This window comes from Magallana gigas, chromosome 9 (genome assembly GCF_963853765.1).
Source record: "Magallana gigas chromosome 9, xbMagGiga1.1, whole genome shotgun sequence".
NCBI classification, from domain to species: domain Eukaryota; kingdom Metazoa; phylum Mollusca; class Bivalvia; order Ostreida; family Ostreidae; genus Magallana; species Magallana gigas.
In genome coordinates, this window is record NC_088861.1 from 46,672,115 (window position 1) to 46,695,972 (window position 23,858).

At 34.1% G+C, this 23,858-nt stretch overlaps 2 protein-coding genes across 6 annotated transcripts in view; one reads left to right on the forward strand and one right to left on the reverse strand.

Moving 5' to 3' along the window:
* LOC105342034 (uncharacterized) overlaps positions 1-23,858 on the reverse strand; it is a 67,591-nt gene that overhangs the window by 20,527 nt on the left and 23,206 nt on the right. The window lies entirely within an intron of this gene.
* On the forward strand, positions 1,341-12,759 carry LOC136271965 (probable E3 ubiquitin-protein ligase MID2). 5 transcript variants are annotated; one of them, XM_066072586.1, is made up of 4 exons: positions 1,341-1,528; positions 5,263-5,349; positions 10,300-10,420; positions 10,983-12,759. In XM_066072586.1, the coding sequence occupies exons 3-4, from the start codon at positions 10,395-10,397 to the stop codon at positions 12,688-12,690; spliced, it is 1,734 nt and encodes a 577-aa protein (XP_065928658.1). In that variant the 5' UTR covers positions 1,341-1,528; positions 5,263-5,349; positions 10,300-10,394; the 3' UTR covers positions 12,691-12,759. The 5 variants fall into 5 exon arrangements, with proteins under 5 accessions (XP_065928658.1, XP_065928659.1, XP_065928662.1 ...); XM_066072587.1 differs by having other exon boundaries at positions 1,341-1,516; XM_066072589.1 differs by having other exon boundaries at positions 1,344-1,528; positions 10,300-10,386.

The window sequence follows — 23,858 nt, forward strand, 5'->3', positions numbered from 1 at the left end:
CTAATTTGGGGGTGAGTTGTCTTGAGCCGGTGGCGAGTTGTCTTGGGGGCGAGATGTCTTGGGGCGAGTTGTCCACCATTCGTCAATTTCAACTGTTACCATCACAAACAGGCACTATTTATATATAATGTTAAATATCTTAGTCGTTGATTTCAATAAAAATAACGGGTCATGTAATAACATCTCGTTACAAACCATCGGTCGAAGTGAAACGTCTCGGTACAAATCATCAGTCGGAGCGAAACGTCGCGGTACGAATCACCCCGTAACCTAAATAACTCTATATAGGTCACTGGTCTTCTGTCTCTATCGTACAAAAGAGACAGGTGATTACCGCTATCGAAGCCAGGGATTCCTGGCTTGATTGACGCGCCCTCTATCGGTGCTGCTTTGTACCCAGTATGGGAAATAATCTAGTAATGACGCGATCTCCTGAGTCTGTAACACCATACTCGGCCAATTTATGTTTCCTGTGTTGATTAAATATGCCAGTCTTAATAAACAAAACCATTTTACACTGTTGTTTCAGGGTTTTTTTTTCAATTAATGACGAATTGGTAATATAAGTGAACAAAGTGAACGTCCCAAAAATAAAATAGCATTATATGTTAAATGTACAGAATTTTGTGCGTATGAAATCTCTCATACTCCCGTGAAACAAAAATCTGGAAAAAGGAATATTTGTATTGTATGTGAAAATAATAGTGATCGTGTTAGATTGATTGAATCTAAAGCAAATACTGATATTGGTTAAAAAAGTATGGCGGTATTTGTGTTGAAAGCGGAATACTTTGCAGGAATTGCTTTCAAAAATTAATAAACTTGGACAAAAAGTGTCCGGAGTTCACCGATTTGTGTCAAAAAATTATGTAGCTGTCTATTCTAGAGGAAAGAGGGTCGCTTCTTCTCCGGCCAATGAACAAAGGAAAAGAAGCGATCGAAAAGACACCCCAGTTAAAGCGATCAATTTCCAATCCATCGAAACGTCTAGTACACCTAGTTTTGTATATTGTTCCTCAATAATAGCATTTAACGGCGATATAACATCAATCTTTGTATTTTGTATTCTAGGCAGCATTTCGTAAATCATACTTTTCCCGTAGCCAGTCGGCAAAACAACAAGAGTGTCATTATGTAAAGCACTTTTTATACACTTTCCTTGTAAAGGCTTCAGAAAATCAAATGTCATACATCTTTCATAGTTAAATTTTGCAAGTGCAATTTTAAACTCGAGAAATTGATAACACTTGTTGCTGTTCTGCACTCGGTGATCTGTTTTGGGTTCCCCGATATATTTAATTTATGCGTCAGCGATAATTTTTATCAGTCAATGAGGACGGCCACCAGAGGACCCTTTACATTACTGATCACCTGTCTGTATATCGCACATATCAGACAGGCATTGCCAGTCTAACGGTCGGAACGCCTGCTGCATTCCACATTCGGCATGTTGGACAAACTTTTGGAGGAACTTGATCGGTCATTTAACGCTGTTAAAATGTAAAAGATATGAACGGTAGGAAACATTGTAAGTGCTACATATCGTGGGTTTTTTTTATCTAGAAGGATGAATATTTAAGACAGTTAAAAGTACATTTTAGTTTTTTTTTTCTTCAATGAAAATTTTAAAATTGCTTGTCGTTTAAACAGGTCCAGTACAATCACTAGATTTAGCTACATAGCTTTTACCTACATAGAAGTAGCTTTTTTTTACCTACCTGAAGTAGGTTTATTTACATGTAGCTACCCTTGCGAAATTTTGCCGGTTTTTTTTTTGTTAAACAGACAAAACGTCGCAAGGAACTGTCAACTTATAGGCCTCGGTTTAAAAAAGCAAACCAAAGCAAAATTAGATAAGGTGGTATGGGACACCTGTCGATATTAAAGGGACATGGTCACGATTTTGGTCGAAAATAATATTTTCGATATTATTGTTTACAATAGGAATAATAATTATAAAGAACTATATAATTATGATATGAGTTAAATTTGGCCCTCATAATTCGCCATTTTTTAAAGTGTTTTGGGTACAAAAAATGTTGTTATTTTTTATAAGAGTTGTTATAAAATGAATTTTGTTTATATGCATTAGATTTATTTGCACTCACTTGCAGTATGTGACGTCAGAAGTGACGCTATTTCTACAACTCAATCAAAATCAGTCAAAAATTGACATTTTTCTCATCTTTTTACAAACAAGGAAACATTTTTGTCACTTATTAATCTTGGCTAGATATATCTCTGATTAAAATATTTTGTTTGTTCAAGCATGCGCTCTATTGAGCTTGAAAACAAGCTGTTTTATGCTAAACCCCCCCCCCCAAATGGCGGGAAAAGGTTGTCTTTACAATGCCATATTTCTAAATTGTGGGCACTTGAATCAAAATAACCATTAAGTAAAAACATTACATACTGTGGTATCATTAAATTTCGTGGGGGCAAATTTTCGTGGATTGCTTAAATTTTACAAGTTCGAGGGGACGTAATTTCGTGTATTTTGTTAAACCTACAAAGGAAATATGACTTCATTACCATAATTTATTAATTCGTGGAGGATGTTAATTCGTGGATGAGAGGTACCCACGAATTCCACGAAAATTGAGCAACCACGAAATCTAATGATTCCACAGTATATATAAAACAAAGAATAACAGTAAAATGATGATATTCATTTTAGGGGGCCATTATATCCCATTACCATATATATTTCTTTTTGTTGATAATTGTACATGCATTCCTAAAGCATTGTATATAATAAAAACGGAAAAATAAAATTTGACAAAAAATGTGGATTAAAGTATATTTTAAGCAAATGTACATACCTGTTAACCCTCCCGCATTGCGCGGGAGACTCCTGCATAACGGCCTAAAAATCTAAGATCTCCTGCATCCAACCAATCCAATCGGGAGACAAATTTCACCCGCAATCGTATTTGTTTTCCCCATACCCCCCACCCCAATTCTGAATCTTTACATACGAATTTCAACAACCACTGAGGGTTTTTCTCTGATTTTGAGCTAAAAAAAGCTGCTGTGTAGCTTGAATATATCAAAATCCATCCAAGTACTGTCTACCGTTACCATAGTATGACATGTTATAGTCCAGTTTACTTTTTACAATTACTTACGGTTTTGACTTAAATCAGTTACGTATATAAGTTGAAATTTAGCATAAAAACTTTCAGAATTCGCTGAAAGAGCAACAATTTCAAGAGTGGATTTTTCAGGAATTGTTTTTAGAATAGTTCAAAATTGAAATTACTACTGCACCTGAGTGCGACTTTAGGTTAATTCGTACAAATGGCCATGCTTTTAAGAAGAAAGTATGACTGAGTAGCTAAATAAAGCTACTTCGGGTAGGTAAATAAATCTATGTGGGTAATTCAAGCTATGTAGCTAGACCTAGTGGTTGGACTGGATCTGTGAAAACACAATATTATTGATATCTGCACAGGGTTAACAAACATTATTGATAGACTACGAGGGTTGTTTGGAAATTATTGAGACAACATTAATATTTCCCTTTTCGAGTGAGGAATGTAAAATTTTAAAAATATTTAATATTTTGTTTACAACGGTAGATAAACAAATCGTTGGAAGAGTATTGACACAGGCATTAACTCGGAGAATAAAATGCTTAAACATTTTTTCCAAGCTTGTCCGTTGAATTACAGTTAATGATATAAGAAATCAAAGTATATATGTTCATTTTGAAATACGGATATTGTTCAGTTATTTTGACTAAGTTAACTTTTGATGAAGTTTCACTAGTCCAGCGTTTAAATTGAAATACGGATATGGTTCATCTTTTTTTACCAAGCAATAGAAATCTGACAACGAGGGTATGTGGAATTTTGACGTCAAGGTGACGCAGCGAATATATACATCAAATTGATGGAAATCTCGGAAAAAGACCTTTTTAGGGCATGGTGCACCTAATTGCTGGCACGTCTTTTTACCCCAAGGAACCCCAATGAACTCCAATGAGACCCTTTTGGTATTAATAGTTATTAATTTCTGTCATTGGGGTTCCTTGGGGTAAAAAGACGCAACCCCTAATTGTCGAAAATTATACAATGACAAGGGATAAATGGCTTCAATTATTGTCCCTTTTCATTGAATGTTTAACTAGAATTACGACAAAGGGGCTAAAATCAAGTACTTTTTACACATTAATTGATGTTAACAGTTTAACACAGAATGACTGTAGGAGACATTTTACAGTAATCTGACTTTCGGTTAGAAATAACTATTTTTTTCACAAATATCAAGAATGGAGAAAATATGCAAATGATGACATCTTAAAATGTTAACAAAATATGAAAAATGAAGAATAAATTCTAATTTCTGTTCGTTTGAAAAGTGTTTAAAACATAGGAGCAATGAGAAATGTTAAAATGAGGTTGCTCTTAGTCACTGGGTGAAGGCAATTTTTTCACAATGATAAATTTGATCCTAGTGTACATATTAGTGAAATTTCAACGTTCAAGGGTTTATCTTTTTCCCCCAAGGAAATTAAAGTAAGTGTCTCGATAACTTCCGAACAGCACTGGTATATACAACTAAAACAAGATCACGTTATGATATTAGTTTAACATTTGATTGTTCAGATCTGTTTCGATTTCATGTGTCAACTGGTTTTTATCTATTCCAAGGTGTTTGGCTAAGATAATACATGATCAACACAAAAATAGAGATTCTTTTTAGCTTGTTCAGATTTCTAACCAAACGCTTTGTTCACAATTACATGTTTACGATGTTAACTTAGTTCTCCTTATGAATTTTATTATACATTCAGGTGAAAATGTATGATTTTTTTTTTATTACACTGGGTGCGACCATTTCGCTGAGTATCATATCTAGCGCCATAGCGTTGTTACATCATTTCATCAACAAATAAACTTATATGAAAAATACTGTAAGGTGATTGGTCCTCAACAAGAATTTGTCGCACCCCTGTAAAGAAAGGAACCTAACATATTGCCCCCCTCCCCAATCCCCACCAGTAGATTGACATGCATTAATGCAAGGCACACAGACCCAATATCTCTTGTTGGTTATTTTGCAATGTCATTTGAAATTAAAGTTGTTTAAAAAGAAAAAAGTAGTGGAAAGTACAAATTCTTCTATGTATGTAAAGATTGAATGCTTTATAAAATTTGATGTAAGATGCTAAAATCTGTATAATAAATTTTTGTTTTTTGGAAACCATCATTCGGTAATTGCTGTGGCTGATTTTGATTGGTTTGTTATTATTTATAGGTCTGTCTTTTGAGAAACTACAGAGTTCCCCAGCTGAACTTCCATTACAACATCTGTACATTGTCAACATGAACCAAAGTGTACAAGGTTTGTAGATGTAATGTGCGACAGGAATGTATCGGTAAAAATTATTAGAAAGTAGACCAATAACAACAACTACTGCAGCCCCCTCAATTTTTTTCTAAAATTTACACACAAGTATGTGCATGGCTAATGCATATGTGCGAGAATCCTTAATTAGCAATATTTTTGTGTTGCATTATATCGTGAATACCACAAACTCTTCACACAATGCACAAAATGTTTACAATGTTTACTGAATTTTATATTTTATTTTATCGAAGTAAAATAAGTGCACGACTATATACAGGCAGGTAGCATCGTTTTTGAAAGTGGGGGGGGGGGGGGGGGGCAGACTTATCAAAAAAATCTTGACAAGCAAAAAAAAAAAAAAGGAAAATTTAAACTTTCCCAAATTTTTCAAAATCCTTATCGGGGGGGGGGGGGGGGGGGCGTAGTACATAACTTCAATTTTACTCCTCATTTCCTTATTTTCATATCAATTTTTTTCATACTCCCTAAAAAGTGGGGGGGGGGGGGCAACTCCATGATAATTCAATATTCATATATGTAAATTTAAAAAAAAAGTGTTGCTGCGAGTAAAATGATGCTACGTGCCTGATATATCAAATTTATAAAATTAAGTACTTACATGTACTTACTTATGCATGCTTTGCTGGCATGTACTTAGAGCACATGAGGCCCTCACTGAGGACCCCCATTTTGACATCTGCTGCACGATGCCCCAAGTCTATCCGTGATGTTTAATGTCATCTTTTCTACTGACCAGTCCGCCATGCTTCCTCTGGCCACCCTCTATTTCTTTTTCCTCAGACGGCGTTCATCATAAAGCTGCCCTAATTGGTATCTCTGATGTTTCTTTTCTCAGGACATGGTCGATCCACTTTCATCGTTTATCTTTGGTCCGATAAATATATGGTAGCTGTTTGAGTTATCACGTACAGCCAGAATATCTTGAGAATCTTGCGGAGGCATCTTGTTTGCAAGGTGTCTAGTTTTTGAGTGACGGTTATATGTCATCTACCAGGATCGACCCAGAACCATATTAATGTATAGGAGGATTCCAAAATTGTTTGTTTTGAATATCCTGATTTTGTTAGCTTTTGTTATCCTGTATTGAAGGTCTGCGATAGAGTCTCTATTGGCGTTGATCTTATACTGCCTAATTGTGGTTGAGTCTCTATTGGCGGTGATCTTATGCTGCCTAATTGTGGTTGAGTCTCTATTGGCGGTGATCTGATACTGCCTAATTGTGGTAGAGTCTCTATTGACGGTGATCTTATACTGCCTAATTGTGGTAGAGTCTCTATTGGCGGTGATCTTATACTGCCTAATTGTGGTTGAGTCTCTATTGGCGGTGATCTTACTGCTTAATTGACAGTTAGATCACCGCAAATGGAGACTCTACCATTCAGAAACCATTGACTTCTTCTTTTCTGTTGTTGTTAGCTGAGACTTCGCTATCTTTCTTCTTTATTTTTGAAGTAATCTTCATTAATTTTATTTTGTTGACATTTAACTTATATAAATGTAAGCCGAATCTGTCTGCTGTATTTGACACGACTCTCTATTTGGCATCATGTCATCATACATGTAAACATATACTACCAAATATACTTGTCTTGTAGCACTTCATAGATTGTGCTTAAATTGTGTTTCCAGAATGACCCACAAATCCTCTAAATGTTACTTTCAATGGGGTCCTTAATGAGTATGTCCAAAGTACCTTTACTTATGGGATATTTAGCAATCAGTCTTTGAATATTTTTCATTACAAAGATTATCATGAGTTTACTAAAAGCATATGTTGATAATATAAAAGCAATCTATTAATTTATAAATCAATTATATATTAATAATAATAATTAATTATATATTAATTTATAAACGCATTATAAGAATATCAAAAAGATATATATATCGTCTTTAGACGTACTCTTTATACACATTTTGTTAGTTGTAATGCTATAACAGACGTGTAGGGGTATCAACTTCATGTAATTTTTAATTATAAATAGTTTCCTATGATTCCCAAACTATAAATGACTTATGAGGTAACATATGGCTTTCAGATATTAACAAAAAATATAAGAATATAGGAACTCTCTCTCTCTCTCTCTCTTGATTTTTTTTTCAAAGTGCGTTATGATGGTTTATCAATCTGATTAAAATCAGATCTTTGATCCGCTCCGACAAGTTCGATGCCGCTACACCGGGGAGCGGATGAAAGTTCTAATTTTTTTAAGATTGACGGAAAAAATTGTTTAAAAAATAAGATTTTCCTTTAAAAGTTTAAATATTTTTATCTGTATTTTATCTGTATTGTGTCCAATTTTTTATAAATGATATCGAAAAAATTCATAAAAGGTATTAAATGTATTTTACCTGAATAGCGCTCTTCGAATTCAATACTTACAAAAACTAAAAAAAAAACGTCCAGTGATTAATTTTAGCACAAAAATGTTAGTAACTTATAGTATATTATGAATTAAATAGTAAAGTTTTAACAGTTACATGTAACTGTAAACCAGTGTTAAAGTTAATTAAATGGGTTCTGCAGTAGAAAATTGTTTTGTAAATATTGCTTAATGCCTGTTGTTAAATTGTTTTTGAGTGCTGTCTAACTTCTCGAATCACAGCAGGGGTTAGTCTGGGAGGGGGTGTCGAGGAGCATCTCAATGTAAGGGTTAGAATGTTAGTTAGAGTGTGTTCTACGGGATATAGGCCTAGAAGTCGAGCGATACGAGATGGTAACAGGACTTCGCGTTTTCTCGAGGCGTCAATTTCAACTGTTGCCAGTCGCACTATTTGTATGTAACACAGGGGCCAAGCCCTTTATTTATGGTTACATTGAAATTAATGTTAAACGGGCTTGGTCCTGTGGTATTTAATGTTAAATGTCTTAGACGATGATCTCAATAAGAATAACGGGTCATGTAATAACATCTCGTTACAAACCATCAGTCGGAGTGAAACGTCTCGGTACGAATCACCCCGTAACCTAAATAAGTCTAAATAGGTCACGGACGGAAACGCCATTCGGATCACGCTCAATCGGCAATCCTCGGCTGATTCCGCTACGCTCCATACTGTTAATGTGCGCGAGACATCCGAGTAGTTCCGAGTGGATCACGCTCGCCCTTTTCCGTAACCGATAGATTATTTGCGGTGACGGAAATAGCCGAGTAGTTACGATTGACGGAAACGCCTGCTGCAAGCTGCATTCCACATTCGCCATGTTGGACGAACTTCAGAAGGAATTGAGCGGTCGTTTAACGCTGTTAAAATGTTAATGATATGAACGCTAAGAAACATTGTAAGTGCTACATATCGTGGTTTTTTTCATCTAGAAGGATGAATATTGAATATTTAAGATAGTTAAAAGAACATTTTTGATTTTTTCTTCGGCAATGAAAGTTTTAAAATTGCTTGTCAAACAGATCCAGTACAATCACTAGATTAAGCTACATAGCTTTTACTTACATACATGTAGCTTTTTTTTTTTTTTTACCAAAAATTAACCTGGAGTAGGTTTATTTAAATAATTACATGTTAATATTAAAATTAGGACACCAGCCTTGTTTACATGACAAAAAAAAATGTGAGCCCTGTATATTGCTTTTAATTCAACGACTGACTCTCAAATTTTTTGTTGATAATAAGAAATGCATTCCTAAAGCGTTGTATATGATAAAAAGAAATAGAATTTGACCAAAATCGTGACCATGCCCCTTTAATTGGATTAAAGTCCATTATAATCAATATTACTTTCACTGGTTTAGAATTTCAAATTTTGCAATACCGGTATTTAACCAAAAAATGTTTTAAAATTTTTGGAAAGATAATATTCTAAAATACCCAGCAAGATTCGAACTCATGACATGACTTCCAGTTTTATATATAAACCCTCTATCAGCTGCCTATCCCACTGCGCTCGCTGTTTAGTGACAACTTTGGGAAAGAAACTATTTATAAAATTACACCCAATTTTACAACTTGGAGGTATCCCATACCATCATAAAATATTGCTGCTTTTGAGTAGTTTTAAGCAAAACATGCATTTCTATTGTTTGAGTAACTGTATGACACCTTGAGTGCAATGAGGCTTTGATAAGTGTGATTACTTCACATTGTGCTGAATTATTACCAATCAATGACCATGTTAACCAGAACTGTTCTTCTTTGTTATTCCATTTAAAGGGGCATGGTCACAATTTTTTGTCAAATTTTATTTTTCTGTATTTATTATTTGCAATGTTGTAGGATGCATTTCTAATGATCAAATGAAGTTTGGGTGCCAGTCGTTGAGTTTTAAGCAAGATACAGTATGACTGCAAACTTTTCACAATGATAAATTTGATCCTAGTGTACGTTTTAGTGAAATTTCAACGTTCAAGGGTTTATCTTTTTCCCCCAAGGAAATAAGAGTAAGTGTCTCGATAACTTCCGAACAGCACTCGTGTATACAACTAAACCAAGATCACGTTATGATAATAGTTTAACATTGTATTGTTAGGGTCTGTTTTGAGATCATGTGTCAACTGGTTTTTATCTATTCCAAGGTGTTTTGGCTACGATAATAAATAATCAACACAAAAAATAGAGATTCTTTTTAGCTTGTTCAGATTTCTAACCAAACGTTGCACCCCAGTAAAGAAAGGAACCTAACATATTGCCCCCCCCCCCCCCCCCCCCCCCCAGTAGATTGACATGCATAAATGCAAGGCACTTAGACCAAATCTCTTGTTGGTTACTCTGCAATGTCATTTGAAATTAAAGTTGTTATAAAAGAAAAAAGTAGTGGAAAGTACGAATTCTTCTATGAATGTATAGATTGAATGCTTTATAAAATTTGATGTAAAATGCTAAATTCTATATAATAAAACTTTGGTTTTTTGGAAACCATCATTCGGTAAATGCTGTGGCTGATTTTGATTGGTTTGTTATTATTTATAGGTCTGACTTTTGAGAAACTACAGAATTTCCCAGCTGAACTTCCATTACAACATCTGTACATTGTCAACATGAACCAAAGTGTACAAGGTTTGTAGATGTCATGTGCTACAGGAATGTATCAGTAAAAATCATTATAAAGTAGACCGATAACAACAAATATTGTAGCTTCATCTTTATCAAAATATCAAATGTGTTATTGGTAGGACAATCATCCATTTTGTTACATAGTTTTCAACTGACTAAATTTGTAATGATGCCATCCGAGATCAATGAATTACAGACCACAATCATTGTCACAAGTCAAATGGAATCTGCGTTTGCATTTCACATGGATGTATTTTAAACATCATGGAAAGCTGGAAATTAATTTTAAAGGAAATTTCAGTACATTAAAAATTTAATTGAAATGAAAGTGAATTTTTTTTCATCGTCTGTAATTCATATAATTGAGATAACAGGCATTCAGATATGGATCAAAAAGAGAAAGATAATTAAATAAAACAATGCCCAACATTTAACATTCAACATTTGACATGAAAGGATGGAATGACAATGCATATTACATTGAAAACTTCTGTTATGATAAGAAAAGCATTTTATTAAGGTAAAGAATGTACATATATGTATATAAATATGGTCAATTCCAATAGGATTGAAATTAATGATAAACATGTATATTTCAGGCTCTACCCTGCACCATACATAAAGGACTTGACCATGGACCCTCGAAGCAGTGCCCAGGATGTGGTGCGTTGTGATGTGTGTGATACTCCTGTCCCCCTACTACACTGTGACTTCTGTCAGACCAATCTCTGCAAAGCTTGTGTTGGGGAACATATGCTGGATTTTTCCAAAAAACATCAGGTGGTACCGTTTCACGACCGAGGATCTACTCCAAATTATCCCATTTGCACAAAACATTCCCCCAAGCAATGTGAGCTTCATTGTGAACAATGTGACATTCCTATTTGTGTCCTTTGTGTTTCTTCTAAAAGTCACGAAAACCATGAAAAAATGGACATTATAAGTTATTTTAAAAGGAAAAAGCATGATTTACAAACAGATTTGCAAGAATTAGATAAAACAGTCATTGCAAAATATCAAGAAATTGCAAGCAACATCCAAGCTCAAAAATCTGATCTAAAGAATAACTTTCAGAAATTAACATCAGCAATAGACAAACATGGAGAAGTCTGGCACAGAGAAATAGACACCATTATACAGAAACTGAAATCTGATCTTGATGAAATGGACGCCAAACACCTGGCTGTCTTAAACAAACAGGAAGATGAAACCACACGCACCATTTCTGAAATCACACAGAGTATTGCTGATCTGAAGGAGTTACTGGACTCCAGTGATGTCAGCCGTGTCTCTGCCTACAAATCCAGGATTGCTGAATTCAGAAAATTGCCTCCTAAACTCACAGTTTCTCTACCAAACTTCACCCCTCAGAAAATTAACCCAGAACAACTTTACCAACAATTTGGTTCCCTGTCAGCATTCTCCATTACAACAGAGGAACATGGCTACACCATGGAAACCTCAGAAGCTGGATCCTCTCCTCTCAAACTACTGGTTGATGAGCCACGGATCATCTCCACCATACAGACACAGTATAAACGTTCAATAACCAGTGTTACTTGTGACAGCGATGAAGAAATATGGATGTGTAGTTTTAATGATAGGATGATGAGTCTCTACAACCTGCAGGGGGAACTAGTGAAGTCAGTCCAAACCAAGTCATGGAACTGTCCATGGGACACAGCAGTGACAAGGAGTGGGGATCTAGTTTATGCTGATTACGATGATAGAACTGTGAACATAGTGAAGAATACACAGATACAGACAGTGATCAGACTACAGGGGTGGAAACCTCTCGGTGTCTGTAGTACCTCCTCTGGTGACCTCCTGGTTGTCATGATCAGTTCTGATACACAAACAAAAGTTGTGTGTTACTCTGGCTCCACAGAGAAACAAAGTATTCAGTACGACGACAAAGGAAAACCTCTCTATTCATCTGGTGACATTAAATACATCAGTGAGAACAGGAACCTAGATATCTGTGTGTCAGACTATGTAGCCTGTGCAGTAGTGGTGGTCAATCAGGCCGGGAAACTCCGGTTTACCTACACTGGTCCTCCCCCTACTACCAAAAAATCATTTAGTCCACACGGCATCACAACAGACAGCCAGGGTCGGATCCTGACAGCAGACTGTACCTATAACAACCACCGTATCCACATCCTGGATCAGGACGGACAGTTCCTCCGCTACATTGACAATTGTCATTTACAGTATCCATGGGATTTATGTGTGGACACCAGAGACAACCTCTTTGTGGCTGAGAGTGGCACATGTAAAGTGAAGAAAATACAATATCTGATGTAAACACTGTGTGTGTGTATCATATGTAAACAAACTGTCTGAGTGTTTTATATATGTATGTAAGCAAAGGGTGTGTGTATATATATATATATATATATATATATATATATATATATATATATATATATATATATATGTTACAATGAATATGTAAACAGACTGAGTATTATTGAATTGTGATTTGTAAATATCTAAATGTTTTGCATCTTTTTTTTTTTTTTAGATACAATTGGTTCAAAATGTAAAATGTACTGGTTATATCTTTCTCTCTTTGAGAACTGATTTTTTTTCTCAGGATGATGAGATTGTTTACGGTACGTGTAAATTGATGTGATTAATATCCAAATACAAGTATGCACCTATATATGTTACATGTTTATATAAATGCATTCAATGATTTAAAAAATAAACTTGTTCAATTAAACTGAATGTTTTATTGAATGTAAGAATCGAATGTAACAAAACACTTTTAAATAAAACCTGGTATTTTCCAAATATTGTTTCGTATACCAAACCATTACATTTCAAAATGTTTTTATAGAAGCTTCCTTCTTTGGCAAATATTACGGGCGCTCTCTCCCGCACGGACTCGTACTGGGCCAACCGTGAGCTTAATCTCTTGTTGTTGAACCCAGCCTCATGAAACCTCTAACAAGCCAACACGCATTTTAGTTTTCAGACTTTAATATAGACTTTACATGAAATATACTTTTACGCGAGTTTGGTATGCATCACTCAATACCGAAGGTCCGATTCCCACTGACCAAATGTACAAATCAAAATCACATATAGTGAACAATGGAATAACACAATGAAGGATTTACACAATAATTACAGATGTATGGAAATCAATTATCAAACAGCTATTAAGAAAAGATTAGCTGTCCATTTCTGACTGTGCGTCAAGAAGAATTAAGGCTGTGCGGAATTTTAGATGTTTTTAAAACAGTTGTCGAAATAGAGGAAAAGTTTTTGAAGCAATTGACGCAAAGCCCGAAAGAAATTGATTTACACAATAATTAAAAATAGTCCGAAATATTGAATTTCACACCGTGATACAAATAAAAATGATAAATATATTGAAATTGAAAAACTCTTGTTATATATTTTTGCGAAATTCAATTTGTTAGAACGGGCACATATCGAAAAGGGGGGGGGGGGGCGGAAGGGGCCTGCCCCTCTTTTGGAAACAGTTTTTTTTAACTTATGAGTTTTAAAAACAGTATATGTACGATGAGCTGCTAAAATCTTTCGAAGATAATGAACTAACCAATACACAAAAATGCTCTTTTTTGTCTTTGATTCACAACAAAGGTCAACTGGATGAACTTCAAAACTACCATCCTCTAAAATTAACAATTGTGAGTACAAAATTATAGCATGCGGTTTTTTCTTGTCCTTTAAAAGAATATTCAAACAATAAAACATCTGCAATGTCGCCACTTTCATATCCCGCATAAATAATCAAAGGAAGCATTTTTTTGTTTATATTTACATCTTTTTTAACTAATTGATAAATTGATTATGAAAAGTCAGTAAAATTCACTCAATTATACTGTTAATGCACAAATGTACATTAGCTAAAAGAAAAAGCCAAATCGTCCCCTATGGGAATTTAAATCCGACATCACCATGATTAGTTCGTGGAGTCCGTGATTTTCTTAGGTCGCTGTAGATTTCGACCAATCGATAATCGGGGGTGGGGGGTGGGTGTATATTTCAGTCTGTCTGTTTCTATAGAGCTATGCATTAACTATATAAGTTTTCCGTAAGAAATAGAGGGAATCATACTCGGTAGATGTAATTATAAATGAAGTAATCAACCCCGATCAGTCTGGATATATTAAATTACTATTTTATGGGAACCAACGCTAGACTTATTTTGGACAATTTTAATTATTGGAAAGAAGTAATCAATCAGGAATCCTCTTATTTGCTGACTTTCAAAAGGCATTCGATTCTGTCGAATGGAAATTTCTGCTTCCGTCAAAGAGAAAATTTAACTTCGGCGAAAATTTTGTTAAATCGATGAAAATCTTGTAATACTATATATATAAATCCATATTTCATAATAAAAATCAATGGTTGGATTTCTAGAAAATGTCAGATGTTTAGAGGCATTAGACAAGGGTGTCCGGTCTGCGCTATTTTATTTCTCTTTGTGGTGGAAATTCTATCTACCAAAATCAATATAATTATAATTCTTATAGTTTAACGGGATTTAAAAAAGCAATACACAAAATGAAAATAAATACATACAATATGTAGATGATAGTACTTTTCTAGTTAAGGACATAGATTCACTTGAATTTGTTATCAAAATCATTGAAAGTTTGGGATCTCTATCAGGAACAAATTTGAATGATGTATTCCATTGGGGGTGCTTAAATATACTATGGAAAGAGAGACAACTCTTACAGGAGTAAAATCAATTCTGCAACTAAATGTTTTGGTACATGTTTATACTCTAGTTTATCGTTATACCAAAGGTACAAAAAGATTTAGTTGATGTTTGTACACCATTGAAAATTTATATATAACTGTCATATGATCTGTTGACCTTACATGTTGTGTATACAATAGTTTTACTGTATTATATACTTGTATTGGGAGAGGGCGATCTAAGTTTTTGAACTTGTGTCCAATCCCTGTTGTAATTTTTGTACAATAAAAATATGTTCAAATCATTGTACATGGGGCATATTAACAAAACCGTAAACAATAAAAAAAAATATTTATGCAAACTTTAGAATTTAAAAAAATAAATAAATATATAGATACATAAATAAAATAAAATAAAAAAATACCTGACTACATTAAGGTGAATAACACATCATTACAAAATGGCTGACCTCTTATCGAAACGACATGTCGTTTTATTAAAAGGATTTTATCGACAAGAATATGTCACTTACTCCATAGCCGACTGGATACAGTGTTGGACTTGTGTTCCGTACACCTCGAGTTCGAATACCGAAGGGGCTTTTGTTGTTACTTACTGAACTGAATTTTTTAGATAATCATTATTTATCCCGGAAAATTTTTCGCTTATTTGACATAATTTATGTACAGTTTATTTTTGATGAAATCTTTCATAATCAAATAATTTAATGTTAATTTGATTGACTTTTTCCAGGTGTGTTATTCCACCTTAACTTTTTTTGGAGAATACCAGCTTATAAATTCGATCAGGACGTTGCAGTGTAAAATTATTCGTCAATGACATGTTGTACAACATATATTATTTTTGCAGCCACTTTCTTACCTTGCAAGGGAGATATTTTGATATGAATTATCCCCTTTTCTGGCATTATGATTTTTTGACAATTTCAATTTTCTGAAATGAATTAATTTGATGGAATTTATTTGCAAATTTTATTCAAAATTTTAAGAACAAATAAATATGGAAAGAAATTAAAATATTAGCCTTTTTACACATAGCAATATCATAATTTTACGAAAATATCAATAAATTCAACACTTCAAATTTTTGAGCTTTTGATTCTACATGTGATAGCGTATAAAATATGCTCAATAAAATGTTCTTAATATTTTAATATATCAGCCTTAACATGTGCTCCATTGTAAACGTATTCACTTTGATGTTGAATAATAAATACCGTTTTTAAAATTTCCAAAATTTATTAAGTCCGAAAATCAGTATTTCATATTACATACAAAAGTACAACTCAATTTAACAAAGGTCGGAAAAAGAAGAACACACAATTTTCACTCACACACTTTTCATCTTTGACAACTCTGCCTACTCTCACCTAAACTGACCAATAGAATTAATTAAAAAGTTTCAAAAAAATTTGCACCAGCAAGCAGAATTTTTACAACGCTCACATATGGAAGACAGGAAACCGTAATGCTAACCATGAATAGATCAAACTGAGCTGTTCCCTGCACCAAGGGAAAAATTAGGTAATAAAACAATTATTTAATGCTTGAACAGTCAATAGACCAGAATGTTTCCCTTGGTGCAGGGAACAGCTGAAAGAAGTGGAAGGCCTTTGCTTTGTGACGATATAACGAAATCCCGCATTCATGACATTGTCATGAAGGACAGACGTCTGACGTTAAGAGAAGTCGCGTCAATAAGTGATGTCAGCAAATCTTCGGTTTTTAATATCCTCACTGAAGACTTCTGTATGAGTCGTGTTTGCGCAAGATGGGTGCCCAGACTTTTATCCGATGAGCACAAAAAAAGACGAATGCAGACAAGTAAGGCTTTCAAACAGAATTTCAAAAGAGGAGGAGAGAAGTGGCTTGACAGAATCATTACTACGGACGAGACTTGGCTGCATCATTTTGATCCAGAAACAAAAACAGAATCCAGCATTTGGAAACACCGGGGTTCACCAGCACCGAAAAAGGCAAAGGTTGCGAAATCCATGGGTAAACAAATGTACATATTCTTTGCTGATCGGCACGAAATGATCCTAGTCCACGCTGTACCCTCCGGTCAGACGGTGAATGCTGCATACTACTCCAAGGTAGAGAACTACCCATTTCATCACATTTAAATTGTAATTACAGATTTAAAAACGTCTATTTCGCTACATTTAGCATATCGTATTTCATAAATTTAATACCCGGACATTCTAATCTTAATTTTGATTTATTTAATTACTATATATATGAATAAATTCACATATTCTAAAGCCACATACAGTGTACCAAACGAAACATTGGTTTTATTTATTACAGGTGTTACGCCGCGACCTAGTTAAGGCAATGAAGAAAAAACGCCCTGCCATGGCTGTGGACCTTGGAAATATCATCCTACACCAAGATAATGCACCAGCACATACAGCAACTTCCACGTGTCTGGAAATCGAACTCCTAGGATACGATCTTCTTGAACACCAGCCATACAGTCCGGATATTGCTCCGATGGATTTTGCAATTTTTCCTTTCATCAAATCACAGCTAAGAGGAGTAAGATTTGAGGATTCTGATGAACTTAAATATGCTACTCGGACCATTGTATCTAAAATCGACAGTAAATGGTATTCGGATGCGTTCGATTCATGGCTAAGAAGGTGTGAGAAGTGTTTGCAGTGCAAAGGTGACTACGTTGAAAAGTAACAGAAACCAACGCGCTACGTACGACGTTATAAAAACGTCGTGTAACCGTCAGACTGGGCCGTGCGGCCTGTACAGGCAATGTTTTTGTAGTGATAACTACATTATGAGAATGAACATTGTTCTGATTTTTATACACATGCATTATTATATTGAAATATTTTAATACTTTTCTAAATATAGCGTCGTTATTTAGAATGAAATTACATGTGTCCACGAACTTTTTGGACAACCCTCGTATCTATGAATACATTAACCACTTATGATTTTGTTCATCTTCATTTTTAAAATTAAGAACGTTAAAATTCCCCCAACTTGCGTACTTGAAATTGGGAATTTTTCATATTACAACTGATCAGAATATGTCAGCCTACCAAATAAGAACTGATCATTAGTTTTTAGGGTATATGACATCTATAGATTATATAAACGATTCAAACAACTTGACTTTCACGTTGTCTATTACGTATTACTATACATTCTATAACTGTCATGTGATCAACGGAAGTCACGTGATCAACGCCCTGTCTCCCCTTAATCTCAAAGGTCCTGTACACGGCTACTGTCATTTACAAAAATTTAGAAATTATTGAGAATCAAAATTTGTACATGACAACTAAGTAGTCATGTTGTATATTTTATTTGATAAAATGAAATATATCAGAAAGGACACTACTATATCAGAAAACCCTGATCAATCCTTCATACACCGTATATATAAAATAAATTTTCTTCTTTTGGGAAATCGTGAGCGAAACCAACGTAACACCTTAATATAGAAACATAAACGAAGGCGGTATCGGTATTACAGACTCTGAATAAAGACTCAAAGTTATAAAAGCTTCATAGGTCTCGAAAATCAATAAATTTAACAAATTCACCTGCTAAGTTGCTTTTCTTTTTTGAGGGAAACATAGAAAAAACTTTTAATAAAAAGTTTAAATTTTTCTACAACATTTTTATATAACAGAAATCTCAAAAACCTATTTTCGAAAATACCCGTGGTAAGGAATTCAGAATAGAAAAGTACTATCTTAATATAATTTAATTATGGTTGTAACGCGGCATTTGATTGGATAGAAAAATTTAGTTAAATTTGTATAACCTGGTTTGCACGTCACAAGACACGTCACAATGCACCAACGTACTAATTCACTTGACGTTACGTTTGAATTTTGAACAGATTTATATCATTTTTAAAAGTAAAACGGACTCAATTTGTACAGCAAATTCCAGAAAATTAAATTATAAGGAATGAACTCAATATCTACCCAAGTTATACTCGTATAACCTGGGTTGGAGCAATTTACGCTTTTTTATAATCCGACATAATAATTTGACATGACCTTATATGGCAACTGCCTTGCTGCGGGGAAACGGCATGCCGTAATCGCCGGAATGGATGAAAAATAAACATAATATTCAGCTTAACTGGTGCATTAAGCTTTTAATGAACGACACTTTTTCTATCGAAAATACCGGTATTATCTTAAAAATTTTTTGGAGGTATGGTTGAAACTGGACCAAACAGAAAGAGGGTCATGCATATAAAAATCGTCGCCGATGTGACGAATGCGCTTATTTCTGTAATATAATTCTCATGGCATTATACGATAAGATTTAAAAAGAAATTCCAAATATCTTATTTCTCTAAAATAATTTGACATGTAATTTAAAATGGAATATATTAATAAATTTATGCGTACTCTTTTCTAGAAATGAGACGGATCAAGAAATTTCCTAAGGGGTTATATATATTTTGAGCGGCATGAGATTCGGAGACCGCCTTGAGGTCCCATGTAGCTCCATTGCTTCTGAATTCTAAGAATTTTTCGAGAAATTTTTGACCGGGTTTTTTGATTATTGAAATAGGAAATTGGCAGGCGGGCGAGTGGCTACCAAAAAGGTACCCGTACTGTACCGATAACTCCTCGTACAGTTTTCGAGATAGGAAATTGTTTTTTTGCATATCAATTATAAATATATCAGAGGTAAGCAAATTGCTATACGTTTTATTTCTGATAAATAAATAAAACAAATATCAGCTGTGAACTTAGTCATTTTTTGGCAAAAACATTGCATATGGAGTACCCCATTTCTTTGGATATGTAGTATTTATTAATTCAGGATTGACAAATGGATTATGAATACTGTTCACACAAAAGGAAACCCGGTTTGCTGTCACATTGACAGCTTTTCTTATGTGATTTTTCTGAATTAGTTAGTATAAACGACCTGCAAAGATTTGGTAATTTTTTGCGGAAAAATGTATGTACTAACTACATGTATTTATACATTTTTTAAAATATCAAAATGATTTTGTTGTGCAAGTGAAAGATAAATAATAAAACAATTTATACTCTCTCCCGAATTTTGCTTCCATCACTTTTCGCTTGATATTTCGATAATCATAAATTCATTTGAACTCAAACTGCATTCATTTACTAATATGAAAAATGTCCAGATTATCTGTTTTGAAACGCCCCCTCTACCGCTTCAGGTTTCAATACACATCCCGAAATAGAAAGTCTACGTAGATTTTCCATTGCATCAGCCATTAATAAGCACGGGTGATAACGTTGGAAAATTGCGCGAGGTGTCCCGAATACTTCCGAATAGAGAAAAGATGTAAACATTTCCCATTATAAATCTCCGTAAGAAATTTGTAAACCTGTAAACTTTTATGAGTGAAAAGGGATAATTTGTCAATTAAGATATCTTGGATATTTTCCATTTCATCGATTTCAAATGTACTTTTTTCACAGTTAGGTGTATTTTTATTTAAAATCAACAAAAAGTGGTGGAAGCAAAAACTCATGACAGAGTATAGAACTGTTATAAAAAAAGATTTCTGAAAGTAAGGAACGGGGTGGGTCAGATGAATTTGATCGTATATGAACTGGTAGAGTTTATATCATAAACTATACTAAAATATATACTGTATAGATGATAATTTTACAAAATCAATTAGTTGCTTTATGGTAAACAGTACATGTTCACAAGTGGCTGTAAAGCTGTATTATAAATGCTCTCCGGAAATTTTTTATCAACCAATTTCACAAAGTGAGTCTGTATTGAACCGACATTCAGGACGTCATGCTCATACCCCGTAATAATTGCTTGAAATTTTAAAAAATGCCAATTTTCACAAGCTTGATAGGCTTTTTTCCCTATACATTGCTGACAATGCAAAATGAAACAGTTTTTGAATTAATTTATACACATTTTAATTTCACGACAGTTAACATTATCTTTGGAATTTTTATTTATTTATTTTTAAAGGGGGTGTCGTTTCTCATGTCTTATATTAATCAAAATCTCAATGTCTTTTAATTCTTTGTTTTTCTTATCGATAACTTTCCAAAAATAATAGATTCTAAGAAAAGTTGTTATCCAGAGATAATATGATTATAGACCTACCTAATATATTTTTTTTATATTTATTCCGTCCCTATTCCGGCGATAAGGGCATGCCTTTACCTGCAGCTAGCCTTTTTCTATCGGTGACGTCACTGTTTCCATATATGGTCATGTCAAAATTCGACAAACTTGTAGACTTTTACATTTGTTGATTTGCAACATGTCAGCCATGATATTTTAGAAAACGGAAGTACAAATGCAGAGACTACAGATAGAAAGTTTGTATTATAGTGGCAGGTTACATATAAATAACAAACAGCATTTTACAGCTGCAATTGGCATCTGTAGGAAAAATTAGATCGAAGGCTTGCGGGGTCAACTCTAAAGTGTTTATCCCTGAGTTTTATAGGTTACACGATCAGAATTACACATATTCATACTCAGACTCGCACACCAACACGATTACATATTCGGATTTACAAGTTTACATGTCTGGATTTTTGAACACGATTGCCCTCCATAAAGATTTCATTGATATTAAAAAGAGATGTTACTTGGAAAATGATTGTTGTTGGCTTTATCTTAAAGTTTATCGACTTCTGCCCCCTACATGTAAAAATGAATTATGTCGACATGCAATAAAACGAACGGTGGGCAAAAATGAGAAATTACGTTGAACGTTTCAGGGACTGTACATGTTATCACACAACAATACGTTGTATTAGTTGATGACTATGTTCATCTATTACGATATTAACACGTGTGTAGCTTAACTGCAGAACTGTACCTTTACGGATTGAAGGACCCTATAGCTACTGTCCAGCTCATGCAAAAACAATGGAGATTTCATTCAGTTAAAAGTATGTGAAACTGGGCTTTGCATCATAATATATAACATTCATATTTTTTACACTCCAAAATAGTGGATAAGTCCAAATTGGATTTCACAAATCATCTCGAAAAAACCCTGTTATCCTTTAGTGTGAATACTCTGGAAAACAGTTCGTTTTTGTTGTTTGACATGAAAACCTAGTTTTGTAGAACTCTTTGCTTGAAAATAACGGAAAGGACTTCAATATTGCCATCTTCATAAAATACAGAGAATTTTGCATCTCGCTTACACGCTAAACATTTTCCTGTAATAATTTGTTATGATGAACAACATTAATAGCAAGTAATCCTATATACATGTACCTATATACTGGATACCATATCTTGTTTGTTGTACTCGAGACAGCAACTATTTCCCGATCGAGGCGAAGCACGTTTTATTCTTTGTAATTTTACACAGAAAATATATATTGAAGTATAATAAACTAACTGAACTGTATAGTGGTTCGGGCGTATGGCCATCAGACGAAAGTCTTCTCCTTTCCGATTCAATCATGTTAAATCCTAGTTAATGAGTTACCACAGACACCACAGGCTAACAGCACATTGCAACTTTCAAAACATTATTACTGCACATTTCAAGTTTTATCTGTTTTTTTGCAAGAACACAAATTTCGTGACCACCTTTGTTTACGCATGCGCAATCAATAAATAAAGAAAAAGATATATTACTATTTAAATATGCACATCAGTGACCAAACAGGCATGTTAAGCTTGACCCTGCTGTCTGGGAACTAATACAGAAGAAAGAAAATGAGTTCAATTTTGGTGTTAATGCATGTACTTTTTATTTGAATTAAATACTGTTACATTTTGATTGGCACACGTTATTTTTGTTTATTTTATCATTCATAGGTCATGATAATAACTGAGCTAATCATGACCACAGCAGTTGGTCATAACCACAGTAGTTTGTTATGACCACAGCAGTTTGTCATAACCACAACAGTTTGTCATGTCTACAGGAGTTTGTCATGACCACAGCAGTTTGTCATGGCCACAACAGTTTGTCATGACCACAGCAGTTTGTCATAACCACAACAGTTTGTCATAACCACAACAGTTTGTCATAACCACATCAGATTGTCATGATCATTATACTTTGTGATAACTCAGCAGTTTGTCATGACTACAGCAGTTTGTCATGACCACAGCAGATTGTCACGACCACAGCAGTTTGACATGACCACCACAATTTAACATGACCACAACAGTTTGTCATGGCCAAAGCAGTTAACTGCAGGTCTGTAGCTCCCAGTCTTACAAAAATTGAATGGAAGATTATTTCCTAGACCGATAGCTTCAGACCTGCAGCCATGACAAAGGTAGACCTTGGAGCTACGTTTCCGTACATGTTAAAAATTGTAATTTACAGCGCACAGAAAAGAACTACATATGATATTAGTCAAATTCGGCCCCCATAATTCGCTATTTTTAAAATTATTCAGGTACATTAATTTGTTGTGTTAATTTATAAAAGAGTTGATATAAAATATGTTTTTCGCCTATTTATTTGATTTATATGCACTCACTGGCAGTATATGACGTCAGAAGTGACGCTATTTTTATAATTCAATCAAAATCAGTCAAAAAATTGACATTTTTCTTTTCTTTTTTCGATTGGGAAATATAGAGCGACTCTTTGAACAAGAACGAACTTTTTGTCATTTATAAGTATTGGAGAGATACATCTTTGGTGAAAATATTTTGTTTGTTCAAGCAGTCGCACAATGTTTCCTTAAAGAAAAACTGCTTCAAAACAAGTCGTTTTATGCTAGAAAGGAGAAAATGGCGGGAAAAGGTTAACTTTCTGATGTCATATTTTTAAA

Coding starts and splice junctions, on each gene's coding strand:
- LOC136271965 (XM_066072586.1), top strand. CDS start 10,395: ATGTCATGTGCTACAGGAATGTATCA. Junction 10,421..10,982: donor TGTGCTACAGGAATGTATCA/GTAAAAATCATT, acceptor TGTATATTTCAG/GCTCTACCCTGCACCATACA.